The 26,425-nt window shown below is 39.1% G+C and overlaps 1 protein-coding gene across 1 annotated transcript in view; it reads left to right on the top strand.

Moving 5' to 3' along the window:
* ENPP1 (ectonucleotide pyrophosphatase/phosphodiesterase 1) overlaps positions 1-10,596 on the top strand; it is a 72,507-nt gene extending 61,911 nt beyond the window's left edge. The window contains exons 23-25 of the mRNA XM_027056882.2: positions 798-930; positions 3,041-3,203; positions 6,501-10,596. Of these exons, the coding sequence (XP_026912683.1) occupies positions 798-930; positions 3,041-3,203; positions 6,501-6,671 (467 nt within the window). The 3' untranslated portion in view covers positions 6,672-10,596. The remainder of the gene's footprint in view (positions 1-797; positions 931-3,040; positions 3,204-6,500) is intronic.
* Positions 10,597-26,425: the final 15,829 nt, after the last annotated feature.

Below are 26,425 nucleotides of genomic sequence, written 5' to 3'. Positions count from 1 at the left end.
AATTTATATTAATAAGGTTGACCCTCTAAATTAAATGACTATCTGATACATTCTTATCGGTTTAACTTGGACAACACCAATACACAAAAATTCTACAACTATTAGAATCATGATATATTCCAATACCATTTATTCTACTCTGTATTTAAATCTCTATAAATGACATTTTTTGGTGGAAAAAGTATGTAGTCTTCTTGGAAAGTTATCCGGTTAATATAATCTACAACATTTACATAAACTTTCAGTATGTTTCCTTATTTAACTTTTGGAAGTTCTTGATAATTGCTTTTGATCTTAAAATGTATGGATTTTACATCACTATTAATTATCGCAGCATTTGGCTCTTACAAGGATAAATATAAATTTATACTTCAAGTGGCATATAGGATTTCACAATATAGAGCATACAGGAGATTTTTACTCCAATTTACATGTAGAGTACTTGTGACTATTTCAAAAGGAATGTTCAGATATTAACAATAAATCTGAATAACCTGCCTCGTTTACTGATGTTCATGGTTTTTTATGCTTTGTGGTGGTCTGTGATCACAAATTCATGGTGATGCACATGATCAGTCATGTCCAAAATAGTCTTGAATTCAACATTTGTTTATTAGTTCTGCCAAAGGCCAAAGTTGAGCAATGGATTTTTGGCCTCACATTAACACTGAAGCCAAATTTGACTTTGTCTCTGATTACTACAGATGCTGATTTCAAATGAGGTTGTTGAGTTTTTGTAACACGACAGCATGGCACCTTATTCTTTTGAAACTGCACTGACTTCCTTCTTGTTTCAGTTATATGGCACTATTTTCATGGCACCCTACTGCACAAGTATGCAGAAGAAAGAAATGGTGTCAATGTTGTCAGTGGCCCTGTGTTTGACTCTGATTATGATGGATGCTATGATTCCTCAGAGACCCTGAAGCAGTAAGACATATTTCATTTCCTCTTAAAAACAGCTGTCAAGTGGGATTACCATCCAGTTGAGTCACCAGAGCCTTTTCTGTCTGATAGTATTCATACTGATGTACGTGACATTTCCGATTACACTGAGAGCCCCTTGAAATACCTGATTAATTTTGATGTTTTGCTCAGTGTTCAGTAAAATGTTTTTTGGAGGAAAGAAGGAGTGTTTCTCTCCCACGCAGCTTAGATAAGCAATTCTTGAGCTCAGATTAAGCACTGAACTCACTGTATGTTAAGAAGGTAACATCCATGTTTAAAATCTCTATGTGTGACTGATTGTTAAAATACTGTCTTAATTAACATACTGCTGGCTAGAAGATGAACACGTGCTGTGGCTAGAGGCATCCTGAAAGAACCAACAGGGTTATAAATCTATAGTGTCCAAGCTTAGGCCTTGAGTGAATGTCACAGCTTTTACCCAACTTTGGTTAGAGGGAGATGGAGTGACCATCTTGAAAAAAAAAAAAAAACCAACAGTGGTTTTTTATAAAGGAGAGGAGGAGAACATTTTATTTTTTTATTTTTTTTTATTTTTTTTAATTCACATCCAAATTAGTTAGCATATGGTGCAACAATGATTTCAGGAGTAGATTCCTTAGCGCCCCGTAAGCATTTAGCCCATCCCCCCTCCCACAATCCCTCCAGGAACCCTCTGTTTATTCTGCATATTTAAGAGTCTCTTCTGTTTTGTCCCCCTCCCTGTTTTGATGTTATTTTTGTTTCCCTTCCCTTATGTTCATCTGTTTTGTCTCTTAAAGTCCTCATATGAGTGAAGTCATATGATTTTTGTCTTTCTCTGACTAATGTCACTTAGCATAATACCCTCCAGTTCCATCCACGTAGTTGCAAATGGCGAGATTTCATTCTTTTTGATTGCCGACTAATACTCCATTGTATGTCTGTATATACCACATCTTCTTTATCCATTCATCCATCGATGGACATTTGGGCTCTTTCCATACTTTGGCTATTGTTGATAGTGCTGCTATAAACATGGGGTTGCATGTGTCCCTTCGAAATAGCACACCTGGATCCCTCCATCTGATCTTTCTTAAAAAAATAACATGAGTTTTGGAAGCAATTTTGCTATTAAGGCTCCAGGATAAAGAAATTGAAACATCTGCTGAGATTCACCTCTTCCCTGAGCACCGTCCTTCCAGGCAGGCTTGGAAATTACTCTTCACACACATATATCTGTAGCACATTAGTTTGTAAAATGACAGGGGTTTTTTTTGTTTGTTTGTTTGTTTTAAACTATATCCCTTGAGGAATAAGGGTCCTAACATAACTGCCTCAGAGGTCACAGCAGTAGAATGGGTAAAGAAGGGAACTTTATACATTTTGGATTCTACCAGAGCTCTCTGTTTTAATCCATCTTCTATATTATGGCTCCACAGAAGATTAAAATTGAAAACAATGCTCCCACTACCTTAAATTTTGAAAGATGCTGAAAAACAAACAAACCTAGCTTTGAGCCCCAAGGAAATAGAATTACGATGAGGTAAAGGTGTTACTTGGGACCTCTTGGAGAATATACTACAATTTAAAAGAAGTTATTGGGATGGGAAAGGAAATGCCTTTAAAACAAAGAAGAGTCACAGTTTACATCAAAATGTAAAAACATATGACTTCTCTGGAGAGGATGGAACAGAAAAAAATCCCAAACTAGTTTCCTCTCTGTCTACTATCTGTGCAGTTGCATAGGGTTGAAAATACTTATCAATAATGCTTTAGAATTTTGGCTGTAGGTATTTGAGAATGATACATATTTTTTTTCTTTAGCATCTCCATTCCAATGTGTTAAGGTAGAAGCAAAAAAAAAATCCGAAGTTCAATAAATTCTTATAGAAAACAAAAAGTATTTAGTGTATGTTTATCTGAGTGTCTTCTAATTCATTGTCTCAATCTGGCAGGATATGTTGAGGTATCACAGTGACTAACTTCATACTAACATTTAATTATTTGCATTGTATTTTTAGATGCTTTGCATTAAAATTATACTTTCCTGAAGTATTCATTAAAAAGAAGATAGTTATTTCTTTCTTAAAGTGAATATTGCCTTATCTTACAGAAACAGCAGACGCATCCGTAATCGAGAAATTCTGATCCCGACTCACTTCTTCATTGTGGTAACAAGTTGTAAAAACACATCCCAGACTCCCTCACAGTGTGGAGATTTAGACACCTTAGCTTTCATTTTGCCTCACAGGACTGACAACAGTGAGAGCTGTGTGGTAAGTAGCCTTTGTTAGCTTACCTGACGCGTTGAAAATACAGATATAAGTATATTGGTGTATTGTATCTAACATTACTCTGGGCAAAAACGGAACTTGAATATGCATGTACTTTGAAAGGATGCACTTCACATGAACGTTGCAGGACGGTTTTAAATCTGATACTCTGAGATGACCTATCTCTGGAGAAGACCACCCTTGTCTGTTAAAAACACAAACCAGGGGTGCCTGTGTGGCTCAGTCAGTTGAGCGTCTGACTTTGGCTCAGGTCATGATCTCACGGTTTGTGAGATCGAGCCCCACGTTGGGCTCTCTGTTAGCTCAGAGCCTGCTCGGAACCTCTGCCCCCTCTGTCTTTGCCCTCCCCCCCCCCACCCCCGCCCCATGCTCACGTGTGCATGTGCTGTGTGTCTCTCTCAAAAAAAAAATTTTTTTTTAAAACACAATAAAACAGATCAAAATGTAAAAACATACGAATGCCTTCATATGGCATAGCCACTAAATTCTAGGTTTATTTGAGCTATGAATTTATTCTTGTTCCCAAACTGGATTTATAATTCCCAGAGTGTTAACATTGTTATAAATTAGTCTTAAAGTTATAGTTCTGTAGTATTTCAGATTAATTTTCTGTATACGACTTTATTATAAAATTCATGTTTGTCTTTAATTATCTTTTCTTATTCTATGGTCATTCAGCATTTAGAAATAATTGTTTTATATTACCTTATTTGCTCAGAATTTAAAATACCTAAACTCGTCTTTGAACATCAAGACTCCATTAAAATTTTAGGAATTTTAAAGTTTTTCCTTATGGTAAGCCAAATTTTTTTTTTTTTTCAGAGTACTTCCTAGATTTCCCAGTAGATTTTTTTTTTCACTTTTTTTTTTTTTTTTTTGTCCATTGAACTTACACACTCTAAGTTTAGATCTAAGTTGGCAACAAGATGTGGCTTTCTTACCAGCCTCATTTGAATGGGTGGTGGATATCTGGAGTCCTGTGGTCAAAAGGATGAGTCTGAGCTCAGCAGGAGAGAGTGCTATGATTGCTTATTCATTCCTCCCTTTATTTATTCATGTATCCCTTCTTGGATCCAGCCGTTCTTTTCTTTAATAACTACGTGTTGCCAGGGACTCTTAGTACAGAGAACACAGCAGTGAACAAAACAGATTGTGGTTTCCCCTGTGGGCCCAGGAGTGGAAAATAGGGATGTATTGCCCTCCTTGATCTAGGAGTCTATGTATCATTCATTAAGAATTAATGAAGATATTTCACTCTTTAATTGTTTCTCTGATAAACTTTGAGATTGATCAGTTCTCATAGAAGATATTTCTCATTAAGTTATTTTTCCTTATTCTTCAGAATTAAGTACAGAAGAGCAGGATTTTACCTTTTTTTACCTATGCCCAACAGGCATCTAATTGTGCTAACTGTTCAATGTTCAACACTGTATGAGTATTCCCTTGTTCATTGATTTCTTTTTTCCCAAGAGATTAAATGATCACTAAAGGTATCAGTTAGTGTTCTGCAGAAAATAAGAGGACCATGTACAGTGACTTGAGCAAGTCCTCGTGTAATGGGCCATCCAGAGGTAGACAGTCTTGGGTCAGCAGCACCATTAGGGACCCAGACCTTTCCTGTGTTCCTTTGCTGCTATTATTAGCATGTAGCATATGTGGGCTGAAGATGGTTTCTACTTCTCTAGATATCATGTATGAATTCTGGGCCCTTTCCCCCCAAAAGACGGCAGCAACAAACAGACTTACGCTTACATTTCATGACCAAAACAATGTCAGGTGTCATGAGTTAGGCACCGAGTTCCTTTCCTATCTCTATCATTCCAAAAGCTCTTGTACAAATATTTTATCAAATTCTATAATAGCAATGTGCCTTGAGGACACTAACTATTGGACTTGAACCAGAGAGAGGATTATTTGAAGGTATATCACCCATACTTACTGATTCCTTCTGTTTCGTCTCTGAAGTAGTGACTAAGGATCAACAGGATATTGGCCTGAGAAAACAGATGTCTTACATGTACTTTGCATCTATTCCTGTGTATGTTGGGACAGATGAAAAATATCTACTGGCCAAGTAATGCACTGAGTCAGGGCTATTCTGATTGCTGCAGAGAAAAACTGAGTGGGGCAGCAATTAGTACTGGGTATAGTGATGATTGGAGGCTAATGGGAAAATGGACACTATTGATCCATTCCCTTTTTATGTGAAAAGTCTATATTTATCCTTTCCAACTAATAATGTCCCAAGGGTACAGGGATCTTTATTGAAGGATGTCTTTAAAGTACGATCATAGGGGCTCAGTCAGCTAAGTGTCTTAATCTTGATTTCCGTTCAGGTCATGATGTCATAGTTAACGAGTTCGAGCCCCACATCAGGCTCTGTGCTGACAGCACGGAGCTTGCTTGGGATCCTCCGTCTTCCCTGCTCCCTGCCTCTCCCTCACTCTCTGTCCCTCTCTCAAAAAATAAATAACGTTAAAAAAATAAAGTACAATTATAGACCACCAATCAGTGGATACTTTCTTCACCTGACCCTCTCCAGGAGCCAGATGCAGAAAAATGGTACTTATGCATGAATGTATGATTTCTATCTCTGTTACCTGCCTCAGCTACCACTTCTGCTTCCAATGTGCCAGAGCACATGCCTTTACTTCTTGTCTGATCTCATGTTAGCTGAGACTTCGCTACCAAACCAGATGAAATTGTGTTTCACCACTTCCCCCAATGCTCTCTTCATTGCAACTGTGTAGATAACGGATTCTGATAAGAGCTGGTGTTTTTATAGTGTGCACACATCATTACATTTGATCCTCAAAAACAACCTTATAAGGAGGGTGCAGGTAAGAGAATCAGGATTCAGATGTTAACCAACTTGCCTCAGTTTACGTGGTATGAAAATGATGGAACCAGGACTTGAACCCAACTTTCTTTCTACTAATTCCCACATTCTTTCGGCCATGCCACATTGCTTCTGTTTTCCAGCATTTTTTTTAACCTCACACTGATCTAGTCTCTTGCACCAATGCAATATATGAGCATCTATTCCAGGTGTACTTTCCTTTCCCCAGATTTGAGACATCTGATTAAACAAAAGTGCATAGTATATGTTAGATAGTGAGCTACTCAAGAGCAGGGATTGTACCTAACAAATCTTGTGGCCTCTGCCACCTGGGAGCCAAAGTGCCATAGCTGATTGAAATGGGAAGACAAAGTGCTTATAGAGAAAGTGAACGGACTGTTCTCCAGTGACTGTTTGTTTTACATTTCCCACCTTCATAGCATGGGAAGCAGGACTCCTCGTGGGTTGAAGAGTTACTGAAGTTACACAGAGCTCGGATCGCAGATGTCGAACACATCACTGGACTCAGCTTCTATCAAGAGAGAAAAGAGCCAATCTCAGACATTTTAAAATTGAAAACACAGTTGCCAACTTTTAACGAAGAAGACTGATATTTTTTATTCCAAAAAACACATCATAAATGTTTTTGAAAGAACCTTCTATTTTATACAGCCCTCTGTTCACGCTGTCGCGTTGTTTGGAAACTGTCGACCAGAGTTAGAGCTGAGAATCCTCTGTGATACGACCGTCTCAGGGAACCCTGTGGCCTCGGCCTGGCAGTAGGAAAATGTTCTTCTTGAGTCTCGCACATGTTTGAATGTGTCAGAATCGTTCCGATTTGGGAAATAAAGACAGACCATACCTAAAACTGCTCTTCTATATTCTCTTAAGGGCAGAAGTAGCTGTGAACGTTGTCTGGACACCAGACATTTGAATCTTCCTTTCGTTAATAAACTTCTGTGGAACTGGCAAATGGGGCGCTAATGGATAGGATTGGAATAATCCGTGTTACAGCATTAGTATTTTCGTAAGAATTTAAAAGTGTTTCCGGATTCTTTTTAACTTGGAGTTTTATTCATCTGAGTTTTAACCAAAAAATTCAGTGGAAGTAAAAATATCTCTGAGGTCCTCTTTCTGTCTTTTCTGTATACCCTTTCAAAAGCCAAACTATGCAGTCCTGTGGGTTTTTGTTTTTAATTGTGATTTAGCAATTTCAGATTTAATGTCTTTAGCAAGTTAAACTTTGAGGCAACATCTGTGAATTATCTAGCATATCTACCTGCTATAAAATTTTACCCTACATTTGCATTAAAAAAAGAAAGATATTCCCATCCTGCTCACTGGTAATTAACATAGGTTGAAAATAGCTCTAAAGGAATTGTTTTAGACTGTTAAAAATGTCTTGATGAAACTTCAGAGAGCTTGTCAATACATGCAAGGTGACATTTTTCATCAAGGTGGCAGGAACATTTTCCTCTGTGCATAAAAATGACCCCACCAGTAGCAGAATCATGCTGAATTGTTCATTTTGAAGTTCCATAGATTTGAAGAGAATGTGTAGCCATTGCTTTATATCTTCTTGGTGGTCATGATAAATGAACTTGATCCACTATATAGACTATACCTGTTAGTCCCGGCCTGTGGACCTCCAAAGGTTACTTTCATTTTTGGCTACGCGGGTTTGATTTAGGTGTTACATTAGTACACCACAATTTTTATTTGTCGTTCATATGATGATCATTCTTCAACAGACTGTGGACCACAAAATCCTTTAGGTAATACAATTTATATCTAAAAATTATTTAATAATTTGGAAGATGTCATTGGTTTTTGTATTAGTCCCATTGGCCTGGAGCGTTTGTACATTGTATTGTTTTGTTTATTTTTTTTTTTTTCTTCCAGTCTGTCTTCTCTCTGTTGTTCCGTTTGGGTCATTTCTATTGTTCTAAGTTCACTGATTATTTTCTCTCTCTAATCCATTTTGTTGTTGAGCCCATCCATTGATATTTGTATTTCAGTTACTGTTTTTGTTTTTGTTTCTAAAATTTCCATTTGGTTCTTCTTCATATCTTCTATTTCTTTGCTGAGAATTTGTATTTTTATTTTGGCTGAGACTTTGTATTTTCTCACTTATTCCATGCATATTCATAATATTCACTGGAGCATTTCTGTGATGGCTGCTGTAAAATTCTTTCAAATAATGCCAGCATCTGCATCATCTCAGAGGTTGGCATCTTTTGTCTTTTTTTCATTGAAAAAGATTTTCCTGGTTCTTGGCATGATGGGTGATTCTTGATGGAAACCTGAATATTTTAGGTATTATGTGGCTAGGGATCTTAGTTAAACCTTCTGTTTTAGCTGACTTTCTCTGGCATCAGCCTAGCTAGGGCACGGGGGCCTAGTGTGGGAATGAAGGACACTGTCTAGTTATTTCCAGGTGTGGCTACGAGTCCAGGTTTTCCATTCAGCTGCCATTGACACTAGGGGCGAGATGGGACCCTTGTCACTGCTGGGCAGGGTGGGAGTGCAGCTCCCCACTGGGTCACCATTGATGCCTCCCTGGCTGGGATGTGTAGGGTGTCTTGTCACTGCTCCCACGTCATGTCCACTGACACTATTGGCAGGAAAGCTGGGAAGACTTTATTATGACCAGGTGGGGGTGAAATGACCAGTTCCCTGCTCAGCCTTCTCAGAAATCACCCTGTCAGGGGAGTGAGGGCACTTCATTACAGCCTGCCAAGAGTGGAAGTCTAGGCTCCCCGCATGGCCTTTGCTGGTGTGGGTGGGGCCGTGGCATTTTCCGTGGGGTTTGCTGGAGTGGTGCAATTACTGTTCTCTCTCTTGCTAGGCTGCTTGTCTTCTAGTCCTTTGGCTAGAAAGCAGGACTTTCTTAGGACTTCTTTTTGGCTGCTCTGTTGGCATTTAAGGTTGGGAACTCTTCAGTTCCAAGTCTGGGACATTTGAGCTAAAAGAGCAAACTCAGGAGAACTTATCACAGTTTTGTTCCTTGGGTTCCAAGATCCCTAGCCTGCCTGCCTTGTCTCCACCTTTCAGAATCTTCCTATTTTCGTTTTATGTATATCTAAGCTTTTTATCTGCACTTAGCAGAAGGATATATACTTCTTTGTAGAAGTGTCTCATTGATTTTTATATATTCTTCAAAATACATGCAGACACATGATTGCCTCTATGTAAAGCATTCTAGCAGATCATAATTAAATGGGTAGGTGTCTCTTGCCTTTGCCAGTCACCAGGAATATGAAGAATGACAAGTTATAATCCTTACAGTTTGGGGGAGGGAGAGAAGGCAGCAGAAGTGTATGTGATTCCTAAGGGGGGGGCGGTAGATTTTTTAATGGAGCCACGGGCAGGGTGCTAGGGAGGACAAAGAACACACTGGGTGGGATTTGACAGGTCTCAGCGGTAACTTCCTAGATGTGGTGGCATTGGGCCAGAACTTGAAGATGAATTGGAGCTCTTCAGGTGAACAGGCAAGGAAAGGACATTCTAACATCCCTTGGATAGATGTGTTTTTGGCATTTTCCCATTTACCACTACTTTTGATATTTTCTACAGGTGTTGCTATGACCAACTTATGATTTACAACTTTTATTTTTCCTACACTGTTGTTATAATCTCCTGTTCTTAAAAGTCAGACTGTAAGTGAATGCTATGCTGACTCTTTAAAGGGCATCCACATCTGTTCCTATTAGTTTTTTTTTTTTTCAGTTGCTCTTATGCAGTATTCTTATTCTTATCTTGAAAGAGATCTCTCCTCTTACTATTTCATCAGTTGAAAACATGTGAGTGGCCTACTTCCCCAGTTTGAATGGTAAATTCACATGACTATATTTGAAAATGTCTGTACCCTACTGTGTACAATAAAGGCTATTCTTGGCTTTTCATATGCAAAGCAAAACCTTTACTTATCCCTAACTTTATTGCCCTGCCTCTGATCAGTACTTCCTTAATGAGGTAAATAACTTCCATATAAGATTTCATAGCTAAGTCAGCTCATTCATGGCAGAGCAAACAACCAGGTGGAACTTAAAAATATTTCCAAGTTTCAGAGAAAAGAGGGCAAACCTTAGGGGGAAGAAGGCAAATGTTCAGGTCCCAGGAGGGCAGGTCAACGTTAGGCCAGTTGGTCTAGTCCTGTTTTAGACCAGATTGGAGCTAAGACCACCTACTTCCCCAGGAGAGGCTGTTACCCCCTGACCTTTACTTTTTTCTGTTGTTAGCTACAGTAGCTGTACTGCCTTGACCTGTGGGTACATGCTTATCTATAATAGGAACGGGCATTTGAACTTTGAAACTAAATGTGGTGATTACACTTCATGCTGAAACCTATCACAGGAATTTGGTGTGTGGGTGCTTTCGTAAGCATTAAGTAAAATTTTAACATGGCTACAGTCCAAGGATGTTTTCCTTGTTTTTTGGCAGTCTCAATATTATCAGGGAGAGGGAAAAATCTACAGAATATAAGTCTCTAAACTAAGAAATGTGGATTTACCAATAAAAGTTGTATATACAGAAGCTTGGCTGCTTATGTCTGTGTGTGTGTGTGTGTGTGTGTGTGTGTGTGTGTGTGTGTGTGTGTGTGTTTGGAGGGTGGGGGCAGGGAATGGGTGGTGGTGTTTTCCCAGGGATGATACAGAGTACAGGGGTTGTAGACAATTAACCACAGCTGTATTACTGGAAGGAGAAAAAAGTTCCAAAGTTCATTTCAAATTCACAGAGTAAACATCAGCTTCTGAGCGATATTCTTGTTTTTGTATTTTAATTATTTGCAATCATACTTCCAGGTGAAAACAAGACAGGCATGTATAAATTTCTTTCCAGTATATAGAATTGTCTGAAACCAGAGGGAAAGCATCCAAATTGTAACTTCTATAGATTTTTTTCGACGTGAAATTTTTGTACTTATCCTTTCCATTCTACATAAATAACAATTGAAGGAAAAATAAAGATTTTACTAGAAATTATAGCCATGGAAGAAACTAGAGATACGTAAAATGTGTTTTAGTCTTCTATAAATGAAAGAAACTCTGGAAAAGGATTTATCTTCATAAGAAGTCAAAAGGAAACAACAGAAAAGATGCACCTTTCATTCCACCCCAGTGTCATTGTTTTAATGTTTATTTTTGAGAGAGAGTGTGTGAGTGAGGGGCAGAGAGACAAGGAGAGAGAGAGAGAGAGAGAGAGAGAGAGAGAGAGAGAGAGAGAGAGAGAATCCCAAGCAGGCTCCATGCTGTCACTGCTGAGCCTGACGTGGGGCTCAAATCCATGAACCCATGAGATCATGACCCAACCTGAAATCAAGAGTCAGACATTTAACAGACTCAGCCACCCAGGTGCCCCCACAATGTCATCATTATAAATTTAACTTCATGCTTGCCCATAAATCCTCAACTCAGGGGGCAGGATTTTAATAAAAATAACACATTCACTTTTAAAACTCTTGTAGGATTTCTGGGTGCCTGGGTGGCTCAGTCAGTTAAGCATCTGACTTTGGCTCAGGTCATGATCTTGTGGTTCATGGGTTCAGGCTTCATGTCGGGATCTGTGCTCAGAACTCAGAGCCTGGACCCTGCATTGGATTCTGTGTCTCCCTCTCTGCCCCTCCCATGCTCGCATTCTCTCTCTCTCTCAAAAATAAACATTAAAAAAAACCCAAAAAATAAAGGTAATAAGTCTTTAAAAAAAAACTCTTGTAGGATTTCATTACATATCAAATTCAGATCTCATAATTAGTATACACTTCAGCCTTCACAGAATTGAGATACAAAGCAATATAATAAATATCCAGGAAATGAGGTTTTTCTATCTCTTGATAATTTTGCCCTAGGGCATCCAGGTACTTTTTACTATCAAAATGTTTTATGCCAATGCCTAGATAACATTATGCTGAATATAATACAAAGACGGTGAAACAAAGATCTCAGGACTGAAAGTTCATAAGTTAATAGAGACTGGAAATGATTTTAAATAAATGAGACCAAAATTTCCTCAGTTCAATGAATAGATCTCATTGCTCGAATTTTTATCATTTGAAAAAATCTCAGATAAAACCTATAATTTTGAATCTTCCATCATAACCCATTCTAGACCTTGACACAATTTCACTGTTTTGAAGAGTCGCTCACTTTTATGAAAGTCCGAACAGAAAGAGTGGTTAATCTGTGAGGCCTTTGTGCCCTTGCGTGTTTTTCAGATCCCACCCCTGTTTAACTCAATAGAACACTTTAACACATTCCACTAGATTAGATTCAATTAGATCAAGACTGACAACAGATTTCAAAGCTGTGTTTACTCTGTGTCAGGGAAATAGGCATTAGGGCTAAATCCGGGGAACAAGACAGATGGGATACATCCCCCTTGGTGCTTACTTAGCAACAGTCCATCTTGATTTCAAGATCTCGCCCAAGGCCTGTATCCTTTTGACACCAGTCTTCTCTGTACCCCTAAGCATGGTCATGTGATCTGTGGTCAGACCCTCCCAGACCTTGTAGGTGACAGAGCACGGGCCCTCAGGCGAGTCATTGTTGGTAATTGCAATCAGCTGTGTGCGTGATGCATTTTATTGCCCTATAATCTGTATACAATGTTGTTAGATGGCCTTGCAATGTCCTAAGAAGTTGTACTCAGCCCCTGATGCTAGATCCAAATGCATGGCTTGCTAATGGTGGATGGTCTGCGACCATAAAAGGGAATAGTTTCAGGGTGGGGTGGTTAGTGGTGTGTGAAGATTGTTAGCTTCCATGTGGGGCTTCCAGGAACCTGGGGGTATCTTATCCTAAAGAGAACACATTCCACAAACCTCATAAGAAAATTAAAAAGTCCCAAGAAGCTGTATTAGCTGAGCATTTCCTAGCCTGTGATCTTCTGTTAAACTTGCTAAGGCTGTACCCTTTGAGTTTTTTCCCCAAAACTGTAACTTCGGTGAGATTTATGTCAAGAGTGCACTGTTCCACAAGGAATACAACTCAATCCTGTGGGATTTTTCCCTGGTGGTTGTAACTCCCATTTAACATTAAGCAGATATTTTTTTAAATTGATAGATTTCTTCTCATGTATTATCTCCTAAATCATCTGTCATGGAGAACAGAAAAACTCTTTATAGCTGCTGTTTCTAGTACGGTGCCTGGCACATAGTAGTTGGTCAATTAAAAAAAATGTCCAGATGAATGAAACTCAATAAGATGATCCTACTAAAACACATCCATTTAAGATAGCTCAGGAATCACAGGTTACAGAAATGTAGCTAGAGGACAATCACATTGACATTAATTATTCTTTGCCTCCCCACCTTTTTTAAGTGCTAGATGGTATTTTCAATGGGGTATTTTTAAAAAGCAGGGCATCTATAGATATCTTCCTAGTACACAAGGCAGAATTTTAAAAATATTATAAGTACAACACAAATATAAAAATAAAAATACAATAAATATACAATAAAAAATTCCTTTCAAGGGCCATTCACAGTTTTCATTCACCACATCCTGCATCAACTATCATGCCTGGTGAACTTTTCAGAGTTTTGACATCTCCAATGAAAAACCTCTCTACAAAAAGCATATGGTGTATCTCCAGCAACAAACTGCTGTCATAAACATTCACTGACAAAGGTAGAGAAGCACAGGAGCATCTGTTCATTCTCACTTCCATCAACTTCAGGTAACACTTCTGCTGTGAGGAAAAGCATATCAGCCTGGAAGAAAATAAGTAGGCGGTAGCAACCATGCTGGAGCTTCTAGAATAAATATTTCAGGCAACTTCACTTTACTAAAAAGGAGAGACATACCCTTTCTTACTATCTTTGAAATTCCAGGCAGCAGAATTTAGCACTGGCTGAGATAGTCATGAACTAAGTATTAGTGATGTGAAATCATCTCTCTCCCTCATGGAAGGTTGACAGTAAACAAATTAAATATTTATATACCCTATGAATCAGTCACATTATTATGATAACAAAGACATCTGTGAAACTAGATCAAATATGATGACAATTATAAGAATAGCTACCCTTGGGGCGCCTGGGCGGCTGTGGGTTGAGCGACCGACTTCAGCTTAGGTCATGATCTGACGGTTCATGGGTTCGAGACCCACATTGAATGCATGGGTCTCTGTGCTAATGGCTCAGAGCCTGGAGCCTGTTTCGGAATCCGTGTCTTCCTCACTTTTTGCCCCTCCCCCACTTACACTCTGTCTCTCTCAAAAATAAATAAATATTAAAAAATTAGGGGCGCCTGGGTGGCTCAGTCAGTTAAGCGTCCGACTTCAGCTCAGGTCACGATCTCGCGGTCCGTGAGTTCGAGCCCCGCGTCAGGCTCTGGGCTGATGGCTCAGAGCCTGGAGCCTGCTTCTAATTCTGTGTCTCCCTCTCTCTCTGCCCCTCCCCCCTTCATGCTCTGTCTCTCTCTGTCTCAAAAATAAATAAACGTTAAAACAATTAAAAGAAAATTAAAAAAAAAAATAGATACTCTTCACTGGGTACGTATTTAGTTGCAGACATTGTGCTAAATGATTCACATATATTTTCTCAATTATTTTCTCAACAATTTTGTAATGTGAAACTACTAACCTTTACCCTGGCTAGTAGGTTATCCCTGGCAGGGATCCGAGCCCAGGTCTTGCTAAAACTCATCTATTTAAACAGCATGTCACATTGCCTCCTTGAAAAGCACACTGAAAATGTTCAAATTCATCAAAGTCTACTCCATCAGCAGTTGAATCCCAAGCCAGTTCTTGAATTAATATTCAAGCGTATTAATAGCTTGAAATACCATCATTTAAAAAAAAGCGCTTATAAACAAAATAAAGGGGTGCTTGGGTGGCTCAGTTGGTTAAGCGTCCAACTCTTGATTTCAGCTTAGGTAATGCTGTCATGGTTTGTGGGATAGAGCCCTGCATTGGGCTCTGTGCTGACAGTGTGGACCCTGCTTGGGATTCTCTCTCTCTCTCTCTCTCTCTCTCTTCCCTTTCTCTCTCTGCCCCTCCCCTGCTCTTTCTCTCAAAATAAACAAAAACATTAAAAAAAAATAAAAAATGTTAACTCTCCACTGAAAAACTGGCAAAAGTCTGGAATAAAACATTCATAGGAAACAACTGTAAAAAAACAAATTCACCAGCATGTTTTAGCTCAAAAATTAAATGCAAATGACATTTTTGTGTTTACCACGTGGGAAAGTTTTAAAAGGCGCAGACCCCCAGTGTTGCAAAGTTAATCGGCGGTGCTGGGGTTTGGGGTGGTCCTCCCTTTCTTGTTCCCCTGTAAGTCATTACTTTTATAATCTGGAAAAAAAAGACACTAGTAAAATTTGTTTAGACAAAAAAATACTTTTCAATCATAAAGTATTTGAAGTGTCTTCACCCTCATCTATTTATGTGGTGATGCACATCCAAACAGCAGAAAAGGTCCCAGTACCTAAGGATATCGCTTAGGTGTTGATTAAGCGGTGAGTGATCCTCCCTCATTTCATTGCTCGTCGCCGTGGTGATGTTAACACAGTTCAAAAGGCCCACTGGGACTTGAATTCCACCATACTACACAAAACCTTTGTCTTTGGTCATCTTCCTTTCCCTTCCAAGCTTCTGGTGTTCACACCTGCCCACCTTCCTTCCGGTCCCTCACGGAGAAAGTGGGATTCTTTTGTTTTTTCAGAGCTGAGTTCTCATTTCCTCCCAGGCTCTGTTTTCTTCGTTATTGACCATTCTTTCTCATGCACACTTCTGTGATTCCCATCTCTCTGCTGCTGCCGTCTCTCTGCTTTGAGTAGGTACTTGTCCTTCCGTTTCCCAACGGCGTCCACCCTGTTTTGTCTGTCCCTCGAGCTCTCACCGTGAGAACGGACAAATAGGTGCCTGGTTTACATCTCCTCACTTTATTTCCTTGTTAACTTCTCCCGTTTTTTGAAACTCTGGTGAGTTGGTTAATGACTGCTCCCCTCGCCCCCCTTCCCATAACCTCTCTTTTTTTAAAAAAAGAACAATGATTTCCTAATTGACAGATTTCATTTTTATTTTGGAAATGACAAAATGTGCTGCAAATTGTAAGGAGGGAAATAACCATCATCCCACGCAGCCTCTAACTGTTAACATCCCAGCTCCTTTATTAGCTTCTTGATTATTGCATTAATCTTTCTTGAATATATTTTCAATCACTGCTACTGTCTCAAACATCCCTCTATGCCCCTGATTCGAGTTTTCAGCATGTTTGTTCTCTTCTTTGCTATTTGTAAGTTATTATTTTTGTATTATTATTTCTTTGGGCCTGCCATCCCCTCTTCTGAAATCTCCTTTTATGGTTTTACCCTATCTTCTTCGGGATTGTTTTTATTTATTGGATTCATGCGTCTGTTTTCTTCTTCTTGTTTGACCTATGTTGTCTTCTAGGTGAAATTGATGGAATGACTTTTCCTTCCTTCCCTCTCACTCTGCCTCCTTCCTTCCTCTCTTCCTCTTCCCCATGCACCTTCCTCCTTTTCTAGCCCATAGTATATGTGCTGAGTTTAATGCCATTTCTTTCCATCTTACTCCTGTTTGACATTCCATTTTACTCTGAGATGGAATAGGTAACCATCTTCCAATTGTATCTGAGAGTCGTTTGTTTTTTTTTTCCTTTAAATTACAGTTTCAGGGAGGAATATTTTGCTTCCTGTCCACTGTTTTTAAAGCCCAAGGGTAGAGTAGTGGTGGGAGAAAAGACAGTTTGAGATTGTCTTAGACTTTCTGTGATATTTGGGCTCCTTCCCTCTTCCGAGATTGTGTCTTGTACAAATGTTCACATCATCTGGAGTGTAAACAATTCCAGTGTTGGACACTCATGGACTTTGGTTCATTTCCTCAATTTAGTTCATGCCCAGGAGATTTCACAACTCTGTCAACCCTTTTTTCTCTTTCCCTGTTTTACTTGTAGTTTCCATTACATTTGCCAGTTCACCACTATAGTAGATTGTTTGTTCTTTTTGTCCTGCATGCTTCTCTGCAGTGTGACTTTGTTCCTCCAACGCACAAAAGCCTTGTGACTTGCTCTGACCATTAGAATGTGGCAAAGTGACTTTTTTTCACTTATGAGGTTGTCCTTAAGGGTCCTTACACCCTATGCTTTGGGCTCTGAAAATTCTCCTACCACCAGGTAAGGAAGCCAGGGCTAACCCACTGAGTGATGAGAGACTGTGTAGAAGAGAGGCTCAGCCTACAGCCGGCACCAAGGCCCTGTAAGAGAGGATAAGGCCATTTGTGCCCTCCAGGACTAATGGAGCTGCCTGAAGGCTGCAGTGAAAGGTGTGAGTGGCCCTAATGAGACCACCAGAAGAACCACTCAGCTGAGCACAGCCAGAACCATGAGAAATATTGAATCATTCTTTTAAGCTACTATGTCTTGGAATGTTTTTAGGCAACAATACATAATTGCAACCTGAGTAATACTAAGTGCTACTTGAAAGATGTGGCATTGGCTTTGGCATCAGGCAGTGGGCAGAGGCTGGAAAATGGGAGAGTGACATACTGTTGAAGGCAGAGGAAAAGAGGACTACCTTTACGATATGCTGTATAATGTTTGGATCCTTCAAAAGTCTATCTCCAGTTGTTTATGAAGGCAGCAAGGCTGAGTTAAAAGTTGAGATCCAAGTCATTCGTGTGTGTGTATGTACTGATTCATATTTAAAAGGCCAGGTTGATGCATACCATGTTTGTGGCGGAACTATTCACAATAGCCAAGAGGCGGAAGCAACTTAAATGTACATTGACAGTTGGATGGATAAGCAAAATATCGTATACGCATACAGGTAAATATTATTCAGCCTTAAAAAGGAAGGAAAATCTATCACGGGCAACAATACAGATGAACCTTGAGGACATGGGGCCGAGTGAAATAAGCCAGACAAAAAGCCAATCTTGTACAGTTCCACTAATATGTGGTATCTAAAGGAGTCAAATGCGTAGAAGAAGAAAGAATGGTAGTTACCAGAGAATGGAGAGGGGAAGGCTATGAGAGCAGTCTAGGTAGAGAGCTTCAACTTGGCAAGATGGAACATTCACAGCAAAATGAATATATTTACCACTATAGAACTGTGCACCTAAAAATGGCTAAGATGGCAAGTGTTATGCTATATGTTTTTTATTTTTACCAGAATTTAAAGAAAAATTGAGAAGGGAGAGGACATGGGGACAGATTAGGTGGTAAGTCTTGATTACACATGGGGAATTTGCAGGTTTATGAATATGCTTCACAGCAATAATAAATGTAACGGTAGTAAAAATAACAAAAACAGTCATCACTTTAGAAACATCTTTAGCTCTATAAATGTAGGCATTGGATAAAATCAAACATACCATAGCCACAAATACAGGTTTCCCCCACTCTCCGAAAGTAGAGCAGTCCTGTGAACCTTTTTCTAAGTAGAAATGGCATAAAGTAAAGAAGCAATTACCATTAACTTCTGGGGGAATTTTTTTGAGCATTCCCAGACTGATACCTTAGGACACATCTTGCTAACAGAGGCACAAACTAAACTGAGAGAAAGCACAGATGCTCACAGACACAGTTCAAAGCTATGGCATCTTGGTGCTGAAATGCTGAGTGTAGTTCTGGGGCCAGGGGCTTGACGGGGTCACTCTTGAGACTGGTGCATGCTGCCTGGGTCAAGGCTGCAAACACTGCAAAGCAAGTGCTGAACGCTATTTTTGCTCTTCGACATTTTTGTAAAAACAAAAACCCTCTTCGCATTTCTTTTGGTTCGTGAAAACAGGTACTAATGTAGGTTGGTTGGTTTGTTGTAAAAGCAAGGAGGCGTAACGTACACATCGGAAAAACGGGTAACTGTTGAGTAGTTTGGATGCCAACTCTAAACTGAGGAGTAGTTCTCCCCCTGCTGGTCATCTTGGAATTGTTCGGTTTTAGGAAAAACCGGGACTGCTGGAGTGAGAACATACCCCGTAAGATTCTGCTGTCATTAAAATGTGGACAACACACACACACACACACACACACACATAAGTAAAAAAAAATAAAATGTGGACAACAGATGAACATGGGGAAGGGAAGGAAAAATAAGATTAAAACAGAGAGAGGCAAGTCATAAGAAACTCTTAAATACAGAGAACAAACTGAGGGTTGCTGGAGGGGAGGTGGGTGGAGGGATGGGCTAAATGGGTGATGGATATTAAGGAGGGCACTTGGGATGAGCACTGGGCGTCATACGTAAGAGATGAATCGCTGGGTTCTACTCCTGAAACCAAGACTACACTGTATGTTAACTAACCTGAATATAATTACATAAATTGAAAAATATGTAGACATTTTCATTCACCAAAATATTTCCTGTAAACTCTCATAGCCATTATCTGCAAGTATTCACTCATTCATTCTTCCATTTATTAAAATTAACATCCAGTTTATTTGGATATAGCTCATTGACTGACTCATATATAATCTTAACAGCGTCAGGAACTGTACTAAACACTGAGGTTTCAAAAGGTGACATTGGTGTGGACCTGGGTGTGACATTTAATGGAATAATATACACATGTGAATCATTAAATCAAATGCAGTATAGAGTTATGAGTTGATAATCACTCATGTACTAGAGTATAATAATTGGGGCATAAATAAGGCAGTAAAGCAATTCAGCAGAACTATAATTAGTTAATTGGATTCTTGCCCTTGGAATTCATTAATAAGAGGTAATCTGGTCATATACAGGTACACAGATAAATTAATTGTCAATAAGCATTTTTTTTCTAGTTGGATTTTTTAAAGTAGCTTTTTATTTTGAAATAATTATAATTGACCCTTGAACAATGTGGGGATTAGGGGTACCGACTCCAGTGTTGTAAAAAATCCTCATATAACTTTTGACTCCCCCAAAACTTACCTACAAGAAGGCTACTATTGCCCAGAAGCCTTACCAATAGCATGAACAGTTAATACATATCTTATATATTACACATATTATATACATTGTATTCTTACAATAAAGTAAGCAAGAGAAGAGAGGATGTTACTAATAAAATCATAAGGAAGAGAAAATACACTTACAGTATAGTATAGTTTTATATTGCAAAACTTTACTTTTATAGCATAGTTAAAAAAATTTTTTTTAACATTTATTTATTGTTGAGGGACAGAGACAGACAGAGCATGGGCAAGAGAGGGGCAGAGAGAGAGGGAGACACAGAATCCAAAGCAGGCTCCTGGCTCTGAGCTGTCGGCACAGAGCCTGGTGCGGGACTCGAACCCACGAACCGTGAAATCATGACCTGAGCCGAAGTTGGACGCTCAACCGACTGAGTCACCCGGGCACCCCAAGGCAGGCTAGCATAGTTTTATCCATACTATAAGGTTATGTCATCTGTTTACAAGATAAATCGTCAGTACGTCAGTAAAACATAAATACAGTTTTATATGATACAAAACATGGTAGATGCTACACATATTATTAACACTAGAAATAAAAAATGAAAATTCATATTTATTTATAGGTATAATGATTCATGCATTGATAAGAATCAGCAATATGCTTACTTTATAGCAGTCTAGTACAATCAACATGATTGCTTCACGTAGCTTAGCTTATACATGAATGGTCCTTATAAAATTTTATAGCATACAATATTACAGTCATGTTTATAACACAGCATTAGAAACATTGTTACAGTCTTTATAAAAATCACTTACGTGTGATGATAGAATGATACCCTGTTCCTCCAGTTATGAGAGAAGCATACAATATGGTACTATAATTCTCTAGAAGCAAAGCTATAAACAGTAACAAAACTAACATCTTATTAATTTTATGTTAAAAGTTACTCACCTTACACCTGTTTAACGATAGGCTGTCCACTTCCATATAAGTCTTGCAGACAGTATTCTACACAATGAATACTTAGGTGATAAGACTGATGACACAAAAATGTCTCATACAGTTCTTGCCATAGATATTTTCACATGACATTCACACACACACGACAGATAAGTTGATGAACTCTATAGCGTGATGATTATGTACTATTGTTAAGTGGAAGTGGATCATCGTAAAGGAGGAAGGGGGGGTGGTCTTGCTTTCTCAGGGGCGGCAGAGGCAGAAGAGAAGGAGGAGGTGGGAGGGGAGCAGGAGAGACAAACAGTTGGTGTAACTTTACACAACTATATTGTAATTTCTGTCAGACATTTTTGGTACACTCCTTGGGATTTTTTATGTAGGCAATCATACCGTCTGCAAATGAAGACAGTTTATTTCTCCCTCTCCAACCTATCATCATTTCATTTCCTTTTCTGCTTGTTTTATTTCACTGACTGGAACTTACAGTATCATGTTAAAAAGCAGTGGTGAGTGGAATTTTTACCTTGTTCCCAATTCTACCAGGGAAACATTGTCTTTCACCCTGAACAGTGATGTTAGCTGTAGTTTTGTGTGTGTGTGTGTGTGTGTGGCAAATGTTGGTAGTTTCTCTTGATAGACATGTAAATGTTTAATTTATCCATTATTCTAAAGTGCAAGAAATGCCATTTTATTTAATTTTTCTCAAATTAAATCTGAACATCAGTTGCTACATTTATGATGAGTATTCATTGTTTTGTATAAAAACAGGAAGTTTTAAAATAAAAAAGTTAGAAAAAAAGAATAAATAATACAAAAAACTTGCACTCCTAGTAAAATTTTATAGTAATCGTATGGATATATTCATAAAAAATTTTAAATTTCACCTTGCAGTAATTATGTGAAAAGCAGTGATCGCATTCATAGTTAGCTAACCAATTAATTTGAAATACCTTTTGTGTCATCTTTTGGGTGCTTGATTTTCTTTTCATGATGAAGTTCTTATCCTTATGCATTATAGAAAATAAAGTAAGTCAGCAACTTACTGGCCTTAGTTGGCCTTGCAATTATGTTTATGTAGAATTGATAAGGGTTTTTTTTGACATAATGACTTTGACAAAAAAAGACTCATCTTATTGATAGAATAAAGTGGATAATATGAACTTTTAAAAATACTATTAGATCTCAGAGATATATCACCACAGGTATCTTCAGTTTAGGAAATACTAGGGGCATATGGACTAAATATACAGACGACATAGGAACTCCCTGGGAACCATGGCCTGTTTGAGTATTCATCGAGAGCACTGAACACGAAGAGGAACTATTTACAGGAGCATCATATGTGAGAAGCTCCTTTCCTTGTATCTTGAAAGGTCCCTGAAGTCTGGGCAAATCAGCAAAAATCTTCACCAGGCATGTAGAAGCTCTGAGAACAGCCAGCAATGGCTGAAGATGCCACTGGTTATGTTTCTCTGAACTGCATGGACCATCTTTCTTCAACTGGCTTTTACTTTAACAATAACAATGACACCAGGGCCATACAAATAGCCCAGAAGTTGTAGCTTATGCAGATACTTGAGATAATTTGACCTTGAGTGCTGCACCTCTTCACCCAGCAGGTGGCAGTAAGTGATTACGGAAAAGGCATCAGTGTAAAGGACCTAGGAACCAGGGCTATTTGGAAAGGTCATTCCAAGAGCATATTGGACATGATGCTAATATAAAGTTAATGTTGAATTTGAATATAACCTGCCATACTGTTTCATTTGGACCCTCTAAACTGGTGAAGTGATACTTGCTGTTTAAGCATAAAGCAGATTAACAACAGAGCTGCTTTCTTTGAATAGGGGCACGAAACCCAGAGCTTAACTTCTCAGTGCCACGTTCCCCAAATATAGCAGACCTCTGAGACTTTGAAGACCTTGCTTTGGCTCAGCTTCTCACAGGAACAAGAGACTTGTAATTCTTACTGGTCACCTTCATCGAGGTGTCTGCCAATCATTTCAAATTCAACTTGTTCCAGCTAGGCCATAGTTTACTGGATCCAGCCTCTAGGGGCTCAAGAGAGCCAACTGATAATTTGTCAGAGATTTTGCAAGCTCGTGGACTTTGAGATTGGCTATCATGGAAGCATTTACAGTAGAAAGTTTCTATTGTTGCAAACCAGGACCTTCCACCTCTTCCAGCTGGTTGTTAAATATTCACCAGTATTCCACTGATGCAAGCACAGTTACTTTGTCCCTTAGCAATATCTCTTCTTCTGCTCACGTGTCCTATCAATTTCCAAACCTCTGATTATCTCACTCTGCAAAGCCCAGTTCAAATTCACCTAATATTTGTGACCAACCAATGTTTTCCAAGAATATTCAATGGAGAAAAGACAGTCTCTTCAATAAATAGTGCTGGGAAAATTGGATATTCACATATAAAAAAAAAATGAAACGACCCCTATTTTATACCACTCACAAAAATAAATTTAAAAGGAATCAAAAACTTACATGTAAAAACTTACATTAAATTCCAAGAAGAAAATATAGGAAAAAAGCTTCTTGACAGGTCTTGGCAATGATTTTTTGGATAAGACACCTAGAGCATAAAGCAACAAAAGCAAAAATAAACAAGCGAACTATGTCAAACTAAAAAGCTTCTGCACAGCAAAACAAACGATCAGTAAAATAAAATGACAACCTACATAATAGGAAAGACTATTTGCAAACCATATATCTGATAGGATTAATAGCCGAAATATATAAGGAACTCACAAAACTTAACAGCAATAATAATAATAATCCAATTTTAAAATGGGCAAAGGATCTGAGTAGACATTTTTCCCAAAGAAGACATTCGACAGATACATGAAAAGGTGCCCAACATCACTAAGCATCAGGGAAATGCAAATCAAAGCCACAGAAAACACAAAACCTTACACTGTTAGAATGGCTATCATCAAAAAGACAAGATAACAAGCGTTGGAAAGTGTAGAGAAGAGGAAGTGTAAGACAGTACAGCCATCATGGAAAACAGTATGGAGTTTCCTCAAAGAATTAAAAATAGACTATCATATGATCCTTTGGGTATATATTCAAAGGAAATGAAATCACTGTCTCAAAGAGATATCTGCATCCCCATGTTTACTGCAGTATGATTTACAATAGCCAAGACATGGAAACAACCTAAGTGTTCATTGATGGGTAAATGGATAAAGAAAAAAATACACACACACACACACACACACACACACACACACACACACAGAGTAAAACCTTGGCTTTTGAGCATAATTCATTCTGGAAACATGCTTGTAATCCAAAGTACTTGTATATCAAAGCAAATTTCAAGAACTATTGGCTCAGTTGTGATCACGTGACATTCAGCATCATGTACTACTTGTATCACAAGACATCATTGGTTTATCAAGTTAAAATTTATTAGAAATGTTTGCTCATCTTGCAAAACACTCTCAGAACAAGTTACTTGTAATCCAGGGTTTTACTGTATATGCAATGGAATATTATTCAACCATAAAAAAGAAACAAAACTTGCCATTTGCAACAACATGGATGGACAGTATTATGCTGAGTGAGGTAAATCATACAGAGAAAGACAAGTACTGTATAATCTCACTTGTATGTGAAATCTAAAAACAAAAAACAACCACAAAAAAAACCCTTAACGGGGCGCCTGGGTGGCGCAGTCGGTTAAGCGTCCGACTTCAGCCAGGTCACGATCTCGCGGTCCGGGAGTTCGAGCCCCGCGTCGGGCTCTGGGCTGATGGCTCAGAGCCTGGAGCCTGTTTCCGATTCTGTGCCTCCCTCTCTCTCTGCCCCTCCCCCGTTCATGCTCTGTCTCTCTCTGTCCGAAAAATAAATAAACGTTGAAAAAAAACCCTTAACTTCTAGAAACAGAGAACAGATTGGTGGGGGTAGGGAAAATGAGTGAAGGTGGTCAAAATGTAAAAGCGAAAGCCAAATTCACCTCCTCTCGCAGTGACACGGAACCTCTGGCTTCCTGAGGCACTTTGTTCATTACGGGTTAAAATAGCCTCGTATAATGTGTGTTTCTCAAGAGTCTAGTGACTAGGCAGTAGACTGTGAGTTCCTAGAGGGGACTTTGAGGACTGTGCCTGAGACACTGGTGGTAACCTCAGTGGCTATGGTAGAACTTGGCACATAGCAGATACTAAGATGGTTGTGGTTTTGGTCATCACCACAAAATAACTTTGTACTCCTTTTACATTCACCTCTGACCCCAACCAACTTACTAACATTATTTTTTATTCCTCATCTTTATTCGTCCTGTTTAATTTGTTACATTTTACTCACACCGAGGCCCTTGGAGTGCCCATAGCCAACCTCCCATCTTCTCCATCGTTGAGTCTGCTTTTCCGTGCCTCGGTGGAGTGTCCTTCCCCATTTCCTTCAGGCTCTTGCTCAAATGCCACTTTTTTCCATGGAGCTTTTCCCTCCTTACCCTTTTGATTCTACCACTCTAAGTTATCTGATCTCTCAACACTAAGAGTCTTGAAATCGGTCCACTAACTCCTAAAATTCTGTTAAAATGGGAAACTGAACTAATCCGCTGTGGTTGGTTAGACCGCAAAGAGGAATGCTGGAGGTCATGAGGAATATTCTGAGACTTGCCAAAGTCACTCCCTTGTCCAGACCAAACAGTGCGAATGATGGATAGAGATTTCGGATGTGGGGCACGATGAACGGGAGGAGGGCCGAGTTCTGTCTATTTAAAGTGGCTGCCTGTTTGGCAACCTTCCCTGGAGGCGCAAGGGCTGTTTGTGCTCTCATCCATATCAAAGGTGCCCTTAACACCCCATCGTCCAGGTCTGTTAGCCTTCCTCATAAAACCATGTTTGGAGAGATATCTCTGGGGAGGGAATTTGGGTTTGAAACGGGAAGAAAGCAAGCCTGAAACTTAATTAGGAAACAAGAGATAGATCAAGGGGGAAAAATCAACAATTCTGAAGTGGAAAATATCTTGAGGAGTAAAAATAGTGGCTTTTCCGTGGCATCTGAGGCAGTTCTGCTGCTAACCCTTTCATTAGCTGACTTCCTGTGCCCCACTGGGACTGTTCTCTGAGGGCTGATTGCTGCTTTTGATGCTTCTAACCAGCTGGTGTCACCCCTCAGGTCCTGGATTCTACGATTCCAGAAAGATAGGTCTTTGAGCAAAGAGTTAAAGAAGCTTTGTTTCGGGAAAGCTGATCTATCAATCACTTACCAAAGCTTTGTTGAACACCTGCTATGTGCCAAGAATAGTGACAGGTGCTGGGGGAGGGGAAGGATGCAAAAATAATTTTTTTTTTTTTTTGGATGCTCTGGATAGAGTGAATGGTTCTCGTTTGGGAAGACGACGTAAAGAATGAAGGGATTGCCTATGTTAAAAATGATTCAGTCTTCTGACTTGTAACTCTGCCCACTCCTCTTCTTCAATTCAATTTTGCACCCTTTTATTAAAGTTGATGTGCTAAGTACTTTAATAGGCCCAAGGGATACACACTTGAATGAAATATTGTCCATTTTTCTCCA

This window comes from Acinonyx jubatus, chromosome B2, assembly GCF_027475565.1.
Source record: "Acinonyx jubatus isolate Ajub_Pintada_27869175 chromosome B2, VMU_Ajub_asm_v1.0, whole genome shotgun sequence".
Classification (NCBI taxonomy): Eukaryota; Metazoa; Chordata; class Mammalia; order Carnivora; family Felidae; genus Acinonyx; species Acinonyx jubatus.
Note: the sequence above shows the minus strand (reverse complement) of the source record. Positions and strands in the feature narration are given on the sequence as shown.